At 38.4% G+C, this 15,647-nt stretch overlaps 1 protein-coding gene across 1 annotated transcript in view; it reads left to right on the top strand.

Annotated features, from left to right (window-relative positions):
* The window catches only part of CHCHD3 (coiled-coil-helix-coiled-coil-helix domain containing 3), a 347,503-nt gene extending 335,507 nt beyond the window's left edge, over positions 1-11,996 (top strand). Inside the window, exon 8 of the mRNA XM_069087258.1 lies at positions 11,284-11,996. Within this exon, the coding sequence (XP_068943359.1) occupies positions 11,284-11,307 (24 nt within the window). The 3' untranslated portion in view covers positions 11,308-11,996. The remainder of the gene's footprint in view (positions 1-11,283) is intronic.
* The last annotated feature ends 3,651 nt before the right edge of the window (positions 11,997-15,647 follow it).

Raw genomic sequence — 15,647 nt, 5'->3', positions numbered from 1 at the left:
TTGAGTGAGGGAGGGCTGAGGATCTAGATATGTGATAAAAGGACTTGTATATGCATTCCATAAGCCATATTCTCTCATTAAACCTTTATATAGTGGTCAAGTGATATTCACTAGTACATGTTTTCTCTAATTTAGGTACTTTAGAGGAGTTAATGATAAACCCACCTATCTTAATGGATCACATAATTGCCTATCATGTAACTGATTTAGTTGGATTTCGATTACACTCAGATGTTGAAATTATAGGAAATCTCAGTGTCTATCAGGTGAAAAATTCATGATAGCTGACCTTCTATCCAAACATATTTAGCATTTGAGCTACACAGTGTCTTTTCTGCAGCCTAATTTGCCAGGGCTATAATAATGCCACTTAGTATAAATTCCTAGTACTCTTTATATTTGATAGGAGGAGTTGGCAGTTGTGATTGGGTAATTGAGTAGTAATGGGGAAAAAATATGATAAGAATTTTTTAGAATGACTGTGTGATGCCTTTACAGGTCTCACTTAATTCCTATTTCTGTTTCTTGCGTACTTGTATTACCTTTAGCAGTATATGAGGGATTGTTTTATTAAAAGGTCTTTAGTGGAAACACTATTAATATTGAGTTTGGATATTTTATTTGTTGGAAATATTTTCTGATAAGCTTATAATAAAATCAGCCTACCATAGTAATATAAACTCAAGCACTTGAGACCTGTGATTTGAATAATGAAGCCTTTCTAACTTGATATTGGTGCCATAATGTGGATAAGGTATTCATTGGAAAAAGTAGCTATGGAAAATCGTGTTTTAAGTCCCAATACATAAAATGTATATTGTGTCCACTGATTGTAGTTTTTAACATGGATGACAAGGTAATTGGAAGAAAAATGTTAATGTCAACTCATTCCATCCTCCTATAAACACTTCATGGTTTTTACATTGACTTTGAAACTTTTTATTCTTTTATCCAAACAATAATCTTCCATTATTCCATCTCTTCTAAGGCCTTACCATTCCTAAAACTATTCTTCATCCTCACAATGATCTCTAGTCTTTCCACCCCTCACTAATTTCCCAGGCCATCTCCCATGTTCAGCACAATCTCCTCTTCACAGTCTCAAGGCCTTAGTGAATCAGTTCACCTCTACACTGTTCCCTACTCTCAAATCTCTTGCTCCTTTGTCCATTCACTGCTCATGTCTTACTAAACCTCAACCCTGGAACTCCCCCCATCATCCACCTCCTTCATTCCTACTCACTTTGTGACTTGGGGGAGCTGGAAGTAGTCACAGAACCTTGATGACTGGGTTCATAACGTAAACTGCCTAATCTCATCTGAACCCTCAGTGCAGCAAGGCACTCCTTCTGCTCCTTCCAAATGGGTCCCTATCCCTCTTGCCACAGTAACTGTTCTTATCCTTTTCTACTCTCCTCATCCCTTCCATAGTACTCCCTCCCCCACCATTAGCATCTTCACTTACTCTCCTCTCTGTCTCTTCTAAAACTCTGAAGCTTGACTTCCAGCCTCCTCAGATAACCAAAAGTATTCTCTTCGGTTATCTTAATTGTGAAATTAATGGTTTCTTCTTGACTTCTCTACAGCATCTGACATTATTGACCACCAACTCCTCTGGGGTACTGTCTTCTCTAGGTTCTCATGACACTACTCTCCCTTGTTTCTCCTGTTTCTCTAACCACTTGTTTCTACTCTCTGTTGCTGGATCTTCATCCATATTATTCCCACTGACTGTGGGTACTCCCAAGCCACTATTCCAGGCCCTCTTGTCCTTTATCTTTATACTCTCTCATTTGGTGATATCATCAGTTCCCATAGGTGCAGTTATTCTCTTTATACATATGACCACAGATCTACATACGAAAGAAAGAAAAGGAGGGAGTCCTGTATATATCACATAAGCTATATTCTCTCATGAAACCTTCTATAGCAGTAAAGTGATACTTGCTACTACATTTGTTTTCTCCAGTTTAGATTCTTTTTAAAAATTTCTTCCAAAAGAAAGGAAGGAAGGAGATTTATTAGGTGATTATTATGAGCAAAGCACTGTGCAAAGTTCTGGGGATGAAAATAGGGAAAAAGAAAAAGAAAAATAAGATAAGCTCTATTCTAAAGGAACTTGCTTTCTAACAGAGGGAGACAGCACATTTAGGAGGTTTTAGCTGCAAATTGATGGAAAGACCCTGTAGTCCTTAGGGTGCAGAGGCAAAGCAGATGGTAATACATCTTCTTTAATGTTATTTCCACTCACAAAAGCCATATTAATCTCTGAGGTTCAGTCATTTGTAACTGCCAAAGACTTTGTTGGTGAGAACTTTATTTTTCTTGAATCTTCAGTCTCTGGTTAGAGAGAAGAGGCAGAGGCTATAGCTCCTGCAAAAGCTCTTGTCAGGTAGCATATCTACAGGGGTTGATTCTCTGGATAATGGCTTCAAGAGCTGAGCTGGAATCAGGCTTGGTGATCTGGGGCCATTGTTATTCCCTGGAGGATCTAGGATGGCCTATAAAAGTATCTCAAAATAAACAGGAACAAAACAGAGCTCATCTTTTCCCCCAAATCTTCCCTTCTTCTGAACTTCTCCATGCCTGTTGAGAGTACCACCATTCTCTTAGTCACCCAAGTTCATAACCTGGTTATCCCCCTTAACTCCTCACTATCACTCATCCCATATATCTAATCACTTGCCAAATAATCTTGTTTTTATCTCCACAGTATTTCACATCTACATCCCCTTCTCTCCACCTACATAGCTACCTTCCATTTCAAGCCCCTGTTACCTCCTGCTGTGACAATTGTAATAATTCTTAATTGGTCTCCTATCCTCAAATCTCTCCCCACTCCAATCCATCCTCCATTCAACTGACTATGAATCTCTTGTGAAGTATACTTTTCATTACCTTCTCTTAGTATTTTTTAATGCCCTTTATTGCTTTTAGGTAGAATATATGCTTACTATATGTTAATCACAGGAATATACTATTGCCCATATACTAATCAAAGGGATACCCACTGCACATAAAGATTTTGTCCCTTTGGAGGAGCAGCACTGAAATGAACAGGTGCCTATAGTAGAGAACTAAGACTTGACAACAGACTCAGAACTGGCCATTTGCAACCAAGCACTGACCATTTGTGACACATTGAATATGGTTTTAAATGAAAAGGAGCACTCAGTGATTGGTTATCTTGAAAGTAGCTGGGATCTCTCTGTTATCCACTAATCTAAATTTTTGTGGAAGGGAACTGAAGGGGAAAATGGTTAAAACAGAGAAGAAAAAGAATTGAGGACCAAGTAAAACAGTGATGAGATGTGAGGGTGATTGGGAAATGAGTATAGGAGAGGGTGAGAACAAAGCACTTTATCGTACGACAGACCAGTTTATGGTGATGCTAAAATGACTGGTCTGATGGAAGAAATGTTTCATTAATGTTTGCTCTTTTCAGAAGAGAATTAATTACCTAGTTTTGTTTTTTTTCAGTTTTCTCTTTTGTAAAGAGACAGTCATTCCTGGAAGTTAGACTTCAACCTTGTGACCTCAACCCTTTGGCACTTCTTGTTGGAAAAGGATTTAGTAGTATAACAGTCACTTGTTCCCTGAGGCGCTTCCTCATGGGGAAAACTATCCATCTTACATTTCCTGTGAAAGCCAGAGTGTATACTGGACAATACTCCACAGTGAAACAACAACCAAACATGAAAACAGGCCATTACGTTGTCTTGTCCATTTCTCTACCATTGTAAGAGCATTCCCCATAGGATAATCTCAAATACTAAATCCATTCCATGGTTAAATGACTCACATGATTAGGCTTTCACTAGTTCCCTTGAGGCACTATCCTGTCATCTAATAGATTTTACTGATCGGAAAATTTCTGGATATTCCTCAGCCTTAGTTTTCTTTTATTCTCTTTCATCCACTTTATTCACATTTATCCTTTCTGAACCATCCTTAAACAATTCCTCATGGGTTGTCATGGGAAATTTAGATTATTCTTTCCAGTGTGTTAATTCTGTGTGATCATCATAAGAGTAAAAGGATTTTAAAAGATAATTATTATCTCTAGGACTGAAAACTACAGGCTAACTAAAAATGATACATCATTAAGAAATGAATGTGAACATTTATTTATATGCACCGGAACATATTAGCTACATTAACTCTTTAGCCATCAGCTTCATAGTTTTCTTAGAACTACCAGGATCAAATTTTTTTTTTGGCCATTGACACATATCACGATGCTCCCATTGTATCTTACACACACACACACACACACACACACACACACACACACACACCTCCATTTTTCTTATTCCTTTAGTTGTTATAGAATTGAGAAACAATTTTAGAGATCCTCTAATCCAACTGTCTCCTTTTATGGAAGTGAAAAATTGAGTACCAGAGAGGTTAAATAATTTGTCCAGGGTCCCTTTTGTAGGGTGAAGTAGAATCCAGTCTTATGAGAACTTGAACTAGAAAGAGTTAAAAGAGTATGAACCCAAGTTCATATTGCCTTCTGTAATTTGAGACACCCCCACTTTCCTGATATTTACCTCTTAATCACACACAGAATAAGGTATTTGTTGAGAAAAGAATTCTAGATATTCCGTCCAGAGGGGTAACTAGGGATTTTTTCACTCAGGGCAAAAACAGTTGTTGGAGTGAGACATGGCACAGAGGACAGTCCAGGTATGGATACAGTTGAGCCAACAGAGGAGTTACTCTGTGAGCTTTCTTCCACATCCCCTTACCCATGCATCTTTGAAGGAAAATGGGCCCCAGGAAAAAAGCGCCACAATGCTGAGATCTTCAGGATGGTGGCATGGGCCTGCAGAGCCTTCACAATGAGCTGCAAGATTGGCAGTAACTATGAGTCTGAAGCATCTTTCTCTTCCTATTTGCCTTGTGCTCCTAACAGCTCTGATTCTGGTCCATTTTCATCACTTGCTACCATTGGCTAAAGAAAGACTTTAAAAAAAAAAGCTAAGTAGACTCCTGGAGCATGTTATATGTGTTGCATTGTTGTCTTTATATTTTAAGATCATTTTTCTCTGACTGAAGGCAGAAGAGTTGTACACATCTAGTAGTTTTTTTCCGTGCCCTTATATGTACTTTCATGTTCTTTGGTTTGAGACAATAGTCCATTTGTAGAATCTTTTATTTTTATGACTGGCTTCCATATTACTGCTGAGTCCTTTGCTCAGAAGAATCATCCCATTGTTTTGTGCCAGCCAAATCTGCCTGCCACTGTTGCAGTCATATTACGTTGTTTCTGTTTCTTAAAGATCATATTTTACATATTATTGACAATCCTATGGAAGACCAATCTGTGGAATGAAAGTGAGGCCAGTTTGGGGGAAAAAGTAGAGAAAAACATCTTTCCAGGTCTCCTGCAGGTAGTTATAGGGATAGGGACTGAACCTGTGATTTCATTTGTAGAGAAAATTCCCTCTACTAATGTATATTGTCGTCTTCTTTGCAACTTATAGAATTCAGGAGTTCCTTAGAACACTAAGGGGTTAAGTGACTTGTCCAAGGGCATACTGCTATTGTTGCTCAGAGCTGGGACTTGAGCTCTCAGGTCTCTTTCTGGTTCTATGACCATTCTACTGCATTGTACTTCTCATCCATGTTTCCCATGCTCAGAGGGATGCAAAAACAACACTCTCTCTGCCCCTATGTTAACTAGTTAAAAAGAGTAGTAAATCATCTACTACACTTGCACAAAAAAATGTAGGCTTCCAACCAACTCCTCTTGGAGATGCAGGCCTATGGATTATTTATATGGCAATAGTGTTCAAGTTCAGATATCATCTAGAGCCATGGATATCAGTGGAACTCAAAATGGCTGGAAAGTCAGGACCAAGAGATCTTTAAGGCAGATCTAGGAACACAAGAAAAAGACCTTCCTCCATTCTTTTCATTTAAGATGTAGACCAGGTCACAAGTCAAGCAGTCGAGAATCAAGGATCACACAGGTACAGGAGGTCAAATCAGAATGACTTGTTTGATAATGAACTGAAGTATCCCCTGCTCTGGGTAGGAAGCACCTCAAAGGCTTCTTGCTGGGACTGAAACCTTCTAAGACTTGGCTAGGTTAGGGCCTGCAGGTAAGAGCAGATGAGCCATTTTAGGGAGATAGTAAATAAGTAACTTGACTGATGTAAAGAATGACAGGTCAGAAATAAGGACGGAACTTGACATCTTATGCTATTTTAAAGCTTTTTCCTAAGCATATCCCTCATTTCTTTCTTTTCTAAAATATAAATGAAACCTCCAGGATATGGTTAGCCTCTGAAATAAAAGACACTGAGATCAGAGTGCATGGAGGAATTTGCCTGGGGCAGAGTTTCTGCCAAGTTTCTTAGGGCCCTGTATTTCATCTTCACTGTAACTTGGATCCTTGAAAGACCAGAACTTCACTGCTCCCTCCCTTGAGAGCTAATCCAGTCAACATAACTATTGGTAACTCTGGTTTTAGAATTTAGGCTTCCTGAAAAACACTTCATTAGATTAAGCTTTAGAGTTAGAGGGGACCTTCCAATTGAATGGAGAAGCCAGGCTCCTTTATTTTATGGATGTGGGAACATGGCCAAAGAGGTGGGGTAAGCGTTCCAAGGTCACACAGTTTGTTAGTAGCAGAGGCAACACTAGAACCCATCTACTAATTCTTTGACTGATGCTCTTCTACTTTGTCATTTATCTGAGTTAACTCTGACATCTATCTACAGCCCTTCAGATGCCAGGTCTTCGTTTTTTCATTCTCTCCTGAATATAGAAGAAGAAAAGATTATGGTGATTGGTCCAAGTCATAGGATCTTTGGAGCTGTAAAGGACACTAAAGATCATTTAACTCTACCTGTTTATGAGGCAACTGTGCCACAGGTGTGAAGTGACCTTCCTGAGGCCTCACAAGTCATGGTAACTGATCTTAGATTGAAACCAATCCAGGGTTCTTTCAGGTCTGCTGCAGCCACCCACCCCTCTTAGCCTCACGTAGGCCATTAGGATGAGATTTAGTAGCAGTACAGTTGGGGAGCTAAACTGATTCACAATCTCCCCATATACAATGCAGATGCCTCTCTCAAGTATCATGCCCCCAAACTCCTCAGCTAAATAGCTTGGTGATCAGGAGGTTGATTCATGGGTTCCTCGTTGCCTAGTGCTTCTAAACCTCTACACTGGTCACTGTACGGTTTTTCCCCTGCAAACTCATACTCTCTCCTGAGACCTTACTTGAAGCCATTCCAACGTGGTAGAAGTCACCAGAGCCTGTGCTTTGTTGGCATAGGTCCTTTGAGGTTTGAATCTGCATTGGTGGAAGGAATGCTTATCATTAATAAGATCCACTGAAATATTAATATTTACCTTAATGGTATAGGATTAGTTTACAACCAGCTGTAAACAGACATGGAATATGCTGAGGTGTAGAGGAGAGAGGTCACTAGTGGAGGGGGACTAGAGGTACGGAAGCATAGCACAGATAAACTTGGACAGGAGTCAATCAATTCCTAGATTGCAGAGCCACAATATATGCCTTCACACTGTGTATTAACTTGTTACTGAGGAGGTTAACTTTATAGAGGATGTTTTTAAATTATACTTATAGTAGGGTTTACCTGTACTTAGACACAATAAGTATCTGTCTTTAACTTTTAAAATTAGGTCAAATTGGGAGGGGGGAAGAAAGGGAGGGAGAGAAAATTTGAAACTCAAGGGATTGTGGAATTGAATGTTATAAACTGAAAGTAAACAAATTTTTTAAAAATTAGGTCAAATTCAAAATTTTGAATTTCCATCCCCAGGAAACTTTTTCAGAAACTACTTCCTGAGAGTACTTGTCTTGTAACTTTTCTCTCCATTACTGATTGATTAATTAGAGAAAGTATTGCCATTGAAATACGTTTTTGTTTTACATAATGAATATTGCTACCCACAGGCTCATCCTTCAGCAGTCACAAGTGTGAAATGTTATAGCGTTTTACTTATTATTGTGGCAAACTGTAAGGGAATATAGTGGGACGGAGGGGGTGCTGAACGTCCTTGGAGACCTGCAGCGCTAACTTAGAGTCACAAAATAGGAGCACAGCATCCTGGCATGAAAGAAATGATTTTTTTCCACCAAAGCAAGAAGAACAAAAAACAATTGTTGCTGGGGGAAGTAGGACTGACATTGAAAACAAAATAAGTTAACTAATCAGATTTTCAGGTAGTAAGAAGCAGTATTTTATGCCTAAACCAAGTAGTCATGCTTTTCATAAATTGAATTTATTGATTACTTTTTCTTCCTATCTCCCTTATAATCTTCTCATTCTGTCTTCTATACTCTTTCTATTTCTTACTGTGGCTCTAATCTCAGTCTCGTTTTTCTTCTCTCTTCTTTAGTAAAATGTAGAGCACTATAGAGACTAAGAACTTTGATGGGGGCAGGGTGGGAGGGTCAGTTCTGTTAGGTCTTTGGGGCTAATAAATATATGTCAAGTTCATTAGAGAAAAGTTAGCAGCATCACCAAAACACAAATAACCACCCCCAAAAAGCAACAACTACTTTCCCCATGATGGTGATTTGGCAACACAGAGTTGCTGTAATTTCTTTTAAATAGATTGAGACAGCCAGGCAACTGACAGTGCAGTGATTCAACCCAACTGAGAAAGCTGTAATTCAAAAATCAGTAGAATAGATTATTATGTAGCAAAAATATTTGAGAGAAAATGTTCAGATCATTTTAATAAAGGGAAATGACACACAATCTTCTATCTCCAGGGGCATTGTTCTTGTCTTACAATCAGAGCTGCCAATCTTTCCACAGAAGTGGGGAGGGAGGCATCAGATAAGGAGGGTGAGAAGGAATGGGGAATATGATGCCCAAACTCCTCTTTTTGATTTTGGGTGATTCCTCTGGCTGTTTAGAAAGGGAGTTTCTAGAGGCCGAAATATTGAGCACTTGCAAGGAATTTCTTTCCCCACATTACGATTAAGTGTTAGCAGTTCCCTAAATGAGGGAAACAATTTTTTTTATAACTTGCAAAGCTTTTCGCTCATTCTTTGGGGAATTTCCTATGTTAATTTATTCGGTGTTAAATTTATGCAGTGTTAAAATTCAGTCCAACAGCAGCTACTTACAGAAACTATACAGTGGTGGTACGAAGACTCTTAAGGTAAGCTCGTTGTGAAAATAGCCTTAGTCAGCCTTGAAAGCCTAAAGTTTTGTGCCAGGTTGCAGAGGGTTTTTTACTGTGTGGTTTTAATATTAATACTACAAAATATTTTACAAAGTAATTTGTCTCCTTTCATTCAACCTGACATTTTATTGTCGGTGTCTTTGACAATGAAGAAGACAGCTTTGTCCTGCTTCTTCCCACTTTTGGTAGCTGATGAGCCTGGCTGAGAACCTGTTGATAAGCTAGCCCTGAAGCTTTCCTGTCCTTTTTTGTTTTTAGGGAGCAAAGTTTGATACAGCTTAGCTGCCACTGTGTCTTGGGAGATTAGAATTGTAATATATGCATTAGAGTATTATGTGAGTAGAGTTAAAGAGATTATTAAAACAGTCTGTTTCCCTGACTTTGTTTATAGTCTTCATATATATTCACATACTGCATGTGTATGAGCAAACACCAGTAAGTGTGGCCTGCTTAGTAAGTTTTCTGCTCCTGGTTGTCAAACCATCCAGCCTGCCTCGGCTTTCCAAGGGAATGTTCCTTGCACCTGGCAGAGGAAAGAGGGAGAGAAAATACTTAGATTTAGTTGTGATTCACTGGGGCTCCAGGGGAAGATTGGGTGATTGAAAACAACTTCAGCCTAGTGCTTTATTTTCATTGCAGTAAAGGCAAATTCTTTTGCAAAATTTAAAAAACAGGTACCATTGGCTGCATAGCAGCAGAATGTAGCACTTGACAAGGGAATTAAGGGAAAGTACAAATATGCATCATTGACCTCAGTTGTTAATGGCCATATTACTACAAATAACACATATACATTGGAACCTCATTGCAATGCTGTTGTCAGGATCCATATCATGGGATTGTTTATAAGGAGGGAATTTCAGCTCTCTAGAAATTTAATGTCCTAAGATAAGTCCTGGGATGGTTCTGCATTGTGCTGGATTCTCTTTTGTGGCCTTTAGTGAGGTTATTGTGTCTTTAAATTTATATAAAGCATACCTCCCAAAGAGTTCTTTTACCATAGGACACACCACTTGTGATGGCCCAACATCTTGAAGAGATACCTATTCTAACATTATTATGAAATTTTCCTTTTCCACAGGACATCTACAGCCTTTCCAATTAACCTCCAGTTTGACTAAATCAGTGTCTTCCCATTGTTGGATACCTGCTTTTATATCCTTACCTTTTTGGTTTTCTGTAAACAAAGAATCTGGAAAATGAATAATCGTCTGATGTTATAATAATCTCTCTGTTGGTTTCCATGTCATTATATAATCTTGGTAGTCCTCTATTCCTAAGAAGGTTCTTTCAATTGCCTTCACTAGATCTTTTTCTTTCTGAAAGCTTTCTGCTGGCTACCCTGAGGAGTCACTTCTTGCCCCTTATTCTCTTTTACATTTTACAATATTCCCTTCTAGAAAAAAGACCCAAACTTCCAAATTCCATAACTTTAGCTGTCACATTTATTACCTGTACCATTTATTTCTGGTACTTATTCATCTATTGCTTTTATATATTCCACAGAATTTAGTACTTAGTAAATACTTGTTGAATGAACAATCTTTGTACTAAATGCTAGATATACAAAGACAAACACAAAATAGTCCCTGTCCTCAAGGAGCTTACATTTTAATGGATATTCACACTTAAAAGATAATACCCTTTTCCTTTGTTAATGTCTTCTAGTCTTTATCTGCCTGGTGATCAAGAAATTCTTCCTTACATCTCTTATTTACTTCACTAAATGGGGAAGTCACTTAAGGAATCAGTCCTGGGATGGGTATACATCTTGGTATTGAGCTCATTAAACTATTACTGAGCATCTTAGCACCCCTATTCCTCCATGGGCAAACTGCAGTTTCTAGGAGTGGTTTGTACCAAATAACCCAAAGATCCTTGAGTTTTAAGCATCAGGATTATACAATCAGATTTAGAACTGAGAGGGACGTCTTTGCTCCAGAATATTATGATGTTTGCTTGAACCAGGAAAGCCCCATGTTTTATCCCTTGTATATTTGGAAGTGAGCATTAAGAAAGCTGCTAACATGGCGTGAAATTGTTGCTGTTACTTTTTTTTTCTTCCTGCTGTTAAAACTTTTTCTTTTGATTTCTCTGCAGAGCATGCTTGAAAAGGGAGGATAAAGCTGACTTCCAAAGCAAGCAAAAGCCTATCAACTTTAATTCCAGCAGTGGAGCATTTTTTCCCCCAACAATACAAAACCTATTTAAAGGGCAGACCACTAAGGAGAAGAACTGGGAGAGCCAATTCAACAGCAACAAACATCACAAGTCAATCAGCAGACACTTGAAAAGCCAAGACCGATATCTTATTACATCAGAAATCTGACCTGTAAAAGCTCAAGGCTGAAATAGAATGTTTTGTGGGTGGTTCTGGAGAAGAGGGAAGTACAAGGTGAGAGGGAGGGTAGTATCTGAGAGAGTGGGGAAGGAGAAAAAGCCCTGTGAATGAGAACTACCCCCAGGGAACTAAATTGTCTGAGCTTCCTAGAATGCTGACTTTGTCTTTTTTCCTTTCTCCTTTGATATGAGAGAGATTTTTGTTTCTAATTTATTATGGTGATCATGTAACTAAGAAAAGGAAAAAAATGTCTTTCTTTTGCTGGAATAATGTCTATGATTATAGGTGAAATATGGCCTTCTTATCAATGTAAAAGCATCTTTTGAAGTGTATATATGAGAGTGTGTGTATACGTATATATACATATACATACACACACACATATATCAGTTCCTTTACCATGAATACTGACAACCATGCCTCACTCAGTATCAATAATAAATATATTTTATGAACAAGACTGGCATTGTAACCTATGGCGTGGCATCTTCCTGTTCTCAGCGTTCATACTTAGGGAATTATTGCATTATTATTATTGATTCCTTTACTGAAAATCCTGTTCTAATGCTTCATCACTGTGTGGCAGTGACTATGTGTCTTAAAGGCTGTGCCAACAGAGAACTAGCTCTGGCAGGTCCTGTCAAGGTGGAGAAGGCTTCAGGTGTGTCTGCCATCTGAGGTGTAGCCTGGCCAAGTTTGCAGAGGCTTATAGCCAGATGGTTACCTCTCAGGTGCTGCCTTTTTTTTTAAGCTACAATGTCTCATAAAACCTTCTGCCTACTAAAGGAAATTATGGTCTGCAGCAGTCAAGATAATACTCACAGTAATGAAATCACTGATCTTTCAGAGTACTGAAGATATATTATTTGTTCATTTACATTTTATGTGTTATACTTTACAAAGCCTTATTATGAACTTTTCATGCCCCTCAGGTAAAATACAGTAAGATCCTAAATCATCAGGGAAACTCCTTCCCCATGGGAGAAGTTCCTCTCCCACTCGGGCAGAGAAATGAACTGAACCTTTTTAGGCTCTTACCAAACTTGACAACAATCAACAGTTGAGGAATAAGGTCTCTTTGATCTTGTCATAACTACTTGGGGGGAATTCTGGGTTTGTGACCTGGTTGTCTGGGTTTCAGTCAGTCAACAGGTAGTTCTCAGTTCCAGAAAGGACCGTGATATTGCCTATTTGCGTTTTTATTTGGAGAAAAAAGATAACCTTTCTCTGGTTATGGGAAAATTTCAGACTTTCTGTATAAATGGAACTTTCGGCTACTTATTCACTTTAATTTCCTAATTGTCTCCATTTGAACTGCATCCTACTGTACACTTGTGAACACACCTGCAGATCTGATTTGTATTCTGAGTGCTACTGGTGACTCTCCTACCATAATTATCAAGATGCTTTGTGATTACAGTTTAATTGAAGGTTAAAAAAAAGTGGTGCTGAAGCAAGCTGTGTTCTTTTAAGTGTGAAGGAACCATTGGTAACTTGAGGAGCAGCAAATTTTGGCACCATCAGAGTGGGATCCAGGTAACTGCCTGGGAGAAATAATAGGTACACAAAAGCAAAATGTTTACACGGTGACTTGCTGTAGTGTTTACAAATCAGCTAACTCACAAATTCTCTTCTATAGTGTTTTGTTTTGTAATTGAGAGCCAAGAACTTGGCACATCCCAGTCTGCCAGTCTTGTAGCTGGCAGAGAAATACAGCACTGGAGAAGCAGACATTTAAAGCTGGTTAATTCTCTGAAAATGGAAGAGTCATCTGTCAAAGCAGCACACTCTCATTGCCAGTTTATTAATTCACCACACTGACGAACATGACGGGTAGCAGGGGAAAGGGATGGATCCCTCCTGCCAGCATTTTTATAGTGCAGAATGAGACGAAGCATTTTTTTTACCTTTTTGTGAGGCCTTTCCCAGCCTTTGTTTCCCAGCTTCTTTTAGGTCTTAGGACAGCTGCTTGTGAAGAATATAGTGATTTATATGAGGATCAAGGGAACCATTTTATTTACTTTCAAATTAGTTACTCTTTCTCTGGAGTGAGGCAGAAGACAATAGACAACAATTGAGCCCATCAAACCAAGAAGAATGAGTATCATCTTCAAAACTGTGCAGGTATGATCATACTAGACAAATTGGGATTAAATTATGGAAGAGAAACTTTTTTTTCCCCATTTTTGGAAGGCAATTGGGGTTAAGTGACTTGCCCAAGGCAACATGGCTAGTTTTTTTTTTTTTTTTAATTAAGTGTCTGAGGCCAGATTTGAATTCAGGTCCTCCTGACTTCAGGGCCAGTACCCTATTCACTGCACCACCTAGCCACCCCAGAAAAGAAATTTGACTAGACTGGACAAACCATTGGTAATAAGGTATATGAACCACTAGAATTTAGTCTTCATCCAAACCCTTTCAACCTGTTTCCTAGATTTGGTAGAAGGCAGGTTAGTTAACTAATCTTTAAACTTCTTTGACCAGAGTTTCAGGTTCTTAAATTTATTTACTAGACCTGGGGAATCTGTTAAATGCCCTGAAGTTCTCTAGTGCCAAAGAACTGGAGTCTCTGGCCTTCAACTTGGTATCATCCAAGCCTTTAGGCTGTTTTCATATGCAAATTGGAGAATAATTTCCCATTTGAGCAGAAACTAATTGTTAAACTATGGAAAGTTTATGGACTAGAGGTATGAATAGATAATTTCACTTTCAAAGGGTAATGATAATTTAGTGGATGCTCACATTCCAGATAAACAAAAGAATATGATAGCTAATGAGTTTCTATGCTAGGCCTACTTCCTGGCATATCTTAGAAATGTCCCTTTAGAAGGAAACCCTACTGACATATAAATACTATCCAGAACCATACAGTCTCTGCTTAAAGAATTCTAGGAAGCCCACTCTGTTTTAAAATTGCTCTGAGTATTAGGGAGGTTTTTTTTATTTGTATACTGAACCAAAAATTTGTTTCCTCACCCAAAAGTCTGTGCTCTGAATGTGGGAAATAGATATCTAATCTCACTTCCACAAAATAGTTTTTCAGCTATCTTAGGATAGCTATCCATATCTCCCAATTTTCTCTTCTCTGGGTTAGACATACCAGTTCTTCAAATAGTTCCTTCAACCAGTCTTCAAATGGTGTGCTTCCTGTCCCATCATCCTTGTAAATGTGGCTTCCAGCAGTGGATACAATACTTCAGATATAGTAGATAGAGTCTGACCAGAGCAGAGTTCAGCAGGACTGTCATACCTCTTCTCTGATGCTTTGTTTTCATTAGTGTAACTTAATTAACTGTATCATGATGCAGACTGAAATTAACAATTAAGTATTTGTTATATGCAAAGCACTGTGCTAGGAGTTAGGTGGTATTCATGGGGCCTTTGGTCTGGTAGTGGATATGTTACATGTAATTATAATGCAAAGTTATGCATCATATGTACATAAGAGAGGTACAATGTTAAGTCCAAAGAGGGTTCATAATTACTGATCATAGGAATCAGGAAAGGTTTCTGAGCTGAGCTTTAAAACAAAGATTGGAGCTTGTAGCTTATAGAAAAAACAACCCAATTCTTTTTTTAAATGAACTGCTTTCTAGTTAGAGCTCACCATGTACATGACTTTACATTCCCTATTAAATTCCATCTTGTTAGCTTTAGTCCATTCTTTTTCTGCCTGCCCAGTTCTTTCTGGATTTTGATTTTATCATCCAGTGCCTTAGCTAGCGAGTTCAGCTTTCTGAGCCACACACTTGATAAGGTGGTCTCTATGTGTTTGGTCACACCATTGATAAAAATGTTGAAGTGATTTTCCCAAAGCACAGGTCTGATCATATTACCTCCCTTCCCTTCCCTAATAAATTCTAATATTTCCCAATATTTTTAGGATCAAATATAAGCTCTGCTTGACATGTAAATAGTTCTTCACGAGCTAGCACCTTCCTGTCTTTCTAGTCTTCATACACCTTGCTTCCCTCCTTGAACTCAATGATTGAGCCATACTGACCTACTCACTGTTTGGAACTCATCTCATCTAGATGTCACCTATACTGGAAGGCATTCCTCAGTTCTTCAAAGGTCACTAGCAATTGAATAAACAAATTCTTTACATACCATGGTATATAGT

Source organism: Petaurus breviceps, unplaced genomic scaffold (assembly GCF_028583685.1).
Source record: "Petaurus breviceps papuanus isolate PSGF00001 unplaced genomic scaffold, PetGlider_PUasm1.0 181, whole genome shotgun sequence".
In the NCBI taxonomy this organism is placed as follows: Eukaryota; Metazoa; Chordata; class Mammalia; order Diprotodontia; family Petauridae; genus Petaurus; species Petaurus breviceps.
The sequence above is the reverse complement of the archived record's forward strand: the minus strand, read 5'-3'. Positions and strand labels throughout refer to the sequence as shown.